This window comes from Sinohyriopsis cumingii, chromosome 6, assembly GCF_028554795.1.
Source record: "Sinohyriopsis cumingii isolate HCF-2022 chromosome 6, ASM2855479v2, whole genome shotgun sequence".
Classification (NCBI taxonomy): domain Eukaryota; kingdom Metazoa; phylum Mollusca; class Bivalvia; order Unionida; family Unionidae; genus Sinohyriopsis; species Sinohyriopsis cumingii.
In genome coordinates, this window is record NC_142966.1 from 109,208,162 (window position 1) to 109,214,166 (window position 6,005).

The window sequence follows — 6,005 nt, forward strand, 5'->3', positions numbered from 1 at the left end:
CATCTCTCTCGCGTGACTCCGGATCCATATTACCATGCGATCGGAGCATCGCTCGGCCATTTCCGCTAAGTCTGTATAGAAGCTCGGAGGTAGTTGTAGAGATACACATCAATTTGATGTGTTTGGTGATTGGCCTCTGGTAAAGGGTATACCATGTATTACGGCAGCAAAGCCTGTGAGTTCGCAATTGTGACTTCGTCTCCTTTAGCCGCCATATTGTTTCAAGTGAACGAAAGTAATTCAGAATATAGTTCTCAATGGTGACGAATTACATCCAAGGTTTCTCAGTAAATTTGACAGACAGGCCAGGGTGTTTCGGTTGAGGCGTAATGACAACATTTGTAGGGAGAAAACAAAAGTAATCCGAAAAAAGTAGACTTTGTTTTAGACTGGTCCCTTGTCGTCTTATAAGTATGGACAGCAGCTACACAGGCAAAGAACCAGGCTAAAAGCCCGCAAGTGTCCAATCAAATCAAACATAACATAGACTGGAGAAACTTTATTTGGTCCTTGTTGGTAACGACGTAAAGAACTCAAAGAGTCGGTAATTTTTGTACAAGGGATAAAGGTATTTTAGGTAAGATAAGATAAGACGATAAGTATTCTTTATTTCAGACTACAAAGTCCATATATCTAAATTAAAATATAGATATAAATTAAAAACATTGTAAACATAAAAGAACATATATCATACGTACAAAGTATACAGTACAGATACAGATCTACATAATTAACTGCGCCCTGCATTGTTAAGAATGAAATTATGTGGCACATTTAAAGAGTAATTTCTTCCATCTGCTGATAATAAAAGAATTTAAATGAGTATCATAGTGCCAAAGAGATTTCAATATACAACTAGATATTCTTGTCATCATTGAGAATACATACTTTCTCATTACTTCATCAAAACTGAATACATTATAATGGTTAGAGACCAATTCTCGGTATAATTTACGAACATGAAGGTCATATAAATAGATATTTCTTACATTTTTTAAGCTGGTACATTTTTGATTTCAAGTAGTGCCTTGATAACAGTGATTATCTTTGGATAATCCTTAATAAATAATTAGCATAATTAATATGCTACATGAAAACAATACAGTGTTTTATTGCAAAACAGTTGTTTCTGTATGGATACAAAATATGACATTAATTAAAAGACGAACCATTGTAATGTAATGATATATGCAATTTTCATTTCACCAGAGTAATAAATACCAAAATTTAAGTTTTGCAGTTGATGAACCTGTTTCTAGGTTTGTTCTTTTGTGTTTGTCTGAATACTGTATATGTTTAACTCACACTGACATCATGAACATGAAAATAGCTACTTCACTGCAGTAATAAAATGAACTGTTTTTAATAGAAAAGAATGCAATCCAAAGGTTATAGACAAATTCTGTCCAGATCCAAACACATTTAAGAATTGCAAACAAAACTAAATGTGGCAAAAGTAAATGCATGGCATCTCATGGCATAGTAGAAAAACAAAACTGTTAAAAATGACAACAAATCTCATTTTAAAATCAATTAAGACATCATTTGTGTGTATAGTTGTGTAGATTGCTGGATAGATACCTACCTTAAAAATTGCATGAGCAAAGCAGATCGAGGCAAAAAATTGTCCAGGCACTGATAATTGGTTGTATCAATTGTTTTTATTGAAGAATAACATTTGTGTATATATACAAATTTGTACTAAAATTCACATTGTCAGTAAAAAGAAAAGGAAAACAGTAGCCAGGTTTAAATAACTGATTAAGTCCTCTCTTTTTGTACTCGTTTAAGTCAACAGACATTATCATCTTTCATGGTTTTATTCAGTAATGGCTAACATGGCTGAAACAATTACAGATATTTAACCACTGAGTGCAACTAGAAATCTGGTGATCTTTTTTTTATAATGGCAGATACATAGATACATATGCCACTGATCATTCGCTTAATTTGTAATTTTAGGTAACCACAACAAAATGATCAGATAGCCCAATGCCCGTGGTCACTCTAATTCTAGATTGGTTCCCAACTGTATTAAATTTGAGGTGCCCATCAGACCTGTAAAAAAGAGTGTTGTCTAATTTGCCAAAAAGAACCTTAGAAAGTGCTGACTAAGTTTGGCATTTTTATTCTCAAGTTAACTTACATAACAGGTGTGACTTTTTTGGCAGCATAAACTCCAAAGTTTTGCATTAAAAGTTATAGCTGATTAGATTTTGGATACATTATTGCATAGATTTGTTATTTTGTTTAATTTAATTTTAAATTTAAACTTTATTTAATTCAAATGAAAGTCACTTGAATATTTGGCATGACTTGAAGATCTTGTTGAGTCCCAATAAAAGCCATTGTCTTACATGTTTAAATCCATGTCATACCCGTGTGAACTCTCACCTTACTGTTGTAAACCCTTCACTTAAATGTCCTAGGGGTGAAGTGATACTGCTCTGATGTGTATCAATATGATTCACAATACACAGCCTAAATATGATAAATTATTAACACACATATCAACCAAATGGTCTTTTCATCTTTAGTTAGTCTCTTATTAGTAGGGTTGTTGTTTTAATTGTATTGGTTGTATTTCTAGCATGCAGATTAAAGAGAGACATAGACTCGTCATCTGTTTATATGCCATTCTAATCTTTGATAGGCTAAAAAATTTAATTCCAAACAGACTACCTGTTAGGTTGTCAGTGATTTTTATTTATGTATGATTTTAGATTATTTCAGGCTGCTCCTTTTCCTCATGTGCAGGCTCATCTTGATCGTCACACCGTTTGTTCTGCACTGCATGAATGCTTTTATAACATTTTATTACCAATTTCATCACTAAAATTTGGAAGGAATTAAAATATTTTCAGTTCTGTTCCTCTTATATTGATATTGACAAATATTAGTATATTGACTATCATTTCTCATCTAACCTGTACAAAGCCTTCTCTTCCCTGTGTAAATCCTTCTCTTTCCTGTAACCTCAAAACCTTGATTAACCAAACTCTTGAAGAGGCCAGCAAGACTTTAAGTTTTTTTAAGATCTGATTTATTTATTTATTTCAGGTTGGCTTAAGAACTGATGAGACATAATTGAAAAATTTAGTGAAAATGGAGAAAGTACTAGAGAAACAGATGTTGCAGGCCACAGTGGTCATGGAAGATCAGATTGATGCTGAAATCCAACGACTGGACAATTTGGATGATGATGATCTTGAAAAGTTAAGGCAGAAACGGCTTGAGAGTATGAAGCAGGCTCAGAAACAAAAGCAGGAATGGTTAGCTGCAGGTCATGGAAAATATTTTGAGGTGGCAGATGAAAAGCAATTTTTTGAAGAGTGTAAAAAGAGCAAAAATGTTGTTTGTCATTTCTATAGGGACAGCACATTTCGATGTAAGATTGTGGACAAACACATGGAAATATTGGCACCCAAACATCTGGAGACAAAATTCATGAAAATCAACGCAGAAAAATGTAAATTCTTGACAGAGAGGCTGAAGATAAAAGTAATCCCAACCATCTGCATTGCCAAAGATGGCAAGACTGTTGACTATATTGTCGGTTTTGATGACTTGGGTGGAACTGACGAATTTCCAACAGAAATGTTAGAATGGAGATTAGGACGAGCTGACTGTATTAACTATCAGGGAGATCTGCTACACCCACCAGCACTTGCAGGTCAGAAGAAAGATACCAGTGTGTTAGGCTTTGCAAAGAAGAAAACGATTCGTGGAGGTGGTGGAGACAGCAGTAGTGACGAAGATGATTGGTGAACTGCAAATTATACATCATGAGTGTTCATGAGACTGTATTGGTGTTCACATTTAAAATACAGACATTCTTCTTTCATAACTTTAAAATATTATGTCTAAATTGAAACTTCCGTGTTTAGCTTACCTGATCATTTATGGCATGGCCCATTATTTGTTGCCTGCCCATCAAAAATTGCCTTATACCACTTTAGGAGCCTTTTTTCTGACCCAACTTTGATGAAACTTGGAATGTGGATGTGTCATCAAGGTCTCTTTTTCAGTAATGAACAACTTCCACATCATGCTAATTATTATGGTGATCTTGCATTTGATTGGCTGATCTAGCTTCCACTTGATGTTTGATGTTTAGCTTGATATATTCATGTTAATGAGGTGATCTTGAATCAGATTGGCTGTTACCACTTTGAATGTCAAGTTTCTGATCTGACTTTTGTCAAACTTGTACATGGGCTTATATCATTAAGATTTTGGATGAGCTGATGATGAGTGTGATACATGCATATTAATGAGATAAGATTAATCTTATTTTGTCACTGTACAAATCGAAGACCTTGTTTTTTTTATCAGACTTTGTCAATAGGTTGATTACTTCAGGCTCTTTTAAGGGTTTGATAATTAGCAGGATCCATGAATATTAAAAAGGTTGGCGTGAGCTTGTTTCCACTCTGAAGATGGTATTGATGATCCATGCTTTGCTCTGACTCAATAAATAGGTTTAAATAGGTTTAAATCATCAAGTCCATGGATGCCAATAGTGCAATGGTGGGTGAGATCCACTCATATTTTTGAGGTGATCCTACATAATATTGGCTAAGCTTGTCAACATTTGGCAGCTCTATTTCTGATCAGATCTTGATCACACTTTATAAATAGGCTTATTTAACCAATATATCCAATGAATTTTATAATGAGATCAATGCATATTGATATGGTCCTCTTTCATCTGTTTGACTGAACTTTTACCACTTAAGTGAACCGCTTCAGTGGCCTAGTGGTTAGAGCATCCACCTCGGATGCGGGAGGTCACGGGTTCAAACCCTGGCTGAGTCATATCAAAGACTTTGTAAAAAATGGTACTAACAGCTGCCTCACTAGGCGCTCAGCATTAAGAGGTTAGTGTCAGGACTGGTCGCCCTGGTGTCAGGATAGTGTAACTGAGTGGAACATCATGCTACATGTCTGCGGCATGATGCCCCAGTGCTATACATCACTATAAACTGTCACACTGCAGACATCATAGCGATATGACTGAAAAATTGTTAAAGCTTCATTAAAAATCTAAATCACACACATACACCTAAGTGATGGTACTTGTTTTCTAATTTTAATCACTTGTTAAGTAGGCCAGTATCATGAAGATGATGCAAAATTTTTATTATTAGCAAGATCTGTGAATATTAGTGAAGCGATCTTGCATTTTATTTATTTGCCAACATTTTATGACTTGGACAAGCTCTATAATAAATGGGATCTGCACATATCTATGAGATAATCTTGCATCTTACTGGCTGACCTTGCTACCACTTTTTTTTTTCGTTCAGTTTCAATAAATTTTAGTAGATATGTTCACAATCACAAAGATTATTGAGTGTGAGCAATAGTAATTACAGCATTATCTTTAGGGAGACTTTTTTATCAGCCTGATATATTGGATTGGAGATAGTTTACATAGGTTTGTGTTTATACAATACTACACAAGTCTGTTGATGAAATGGTAACTTATCTAAGTCAGGTTAATGGTACTGGGTCTGCCTCATAATGTAGGTATTTGCATTATTATATAACATTTGTCTGGAGTAAAACCATTCAAGCTTTGATAGCTAAAGTATTACTTGTTTTGCTTTGATTTTAGTCAAGATATTTTCAGCACAAATTCGGAACATGATAGCTATTCATGTTTAAGTTATTATGTCTGAGTTGCTTAGGTCAAAGAGATATGCTTTCTGAAATTATTTATGTAATGGCAAACACTTTGTACAAACTGGTAGGGTTCATCATGTGATCAGCTTAATAGAATTTCAAAATAACTTAGATTTTAAAAAAATATGGCAGTTTTATGTACTCTAGACATAAACACCTACTTGGTTTCTTAAGTTCCAAGATAATAGTAATATATGCCTTGCTTCCTTGCTTATCTGAGTGGTCTTGAACATTGTCATGTGCCAGTTAAGTGTATTTTTCTTACAATATTTAATGTAACAAACATTTATTCTGATTATAAAATTTATTGCATTCAA

General features: G+C 34.2%; 1 protein-coding gene across 1 annotated transcript; it reads left to right on the forward strand.

Annotated features, from left to right (window-relative positions):
- The first annotated feature begins 454 nt into the window (after positions 1-454).
- Positions 455-6,005, forward strand: LOC149797690 (thioredoxin domain-containing protein 9-like). The gene is made up of 2 exons (XM_089962612.1): positions 455-577; positions 3,061-6,005. Exon 2 carries the CDS (start codon positions 3,106-3,108, stop codon positions 3,766-3,768), a length of 663 nt encoding a protein of 220 aa, XP_089818738.1. The 5' UTR covers positions 455-577; positions 3,061-3,105; the 3' UTR covers positions 3,769-6,005.

Excerpts from the sequence above, each read along its gene's own strand:
- LOC149797690 (XM_089962612.1), top strand. The coding sequence starts at position 3,106 with ATGGAGAAAGTACTAGAGAAACAGATGTTGCAGGCCACAGTGGTCATG.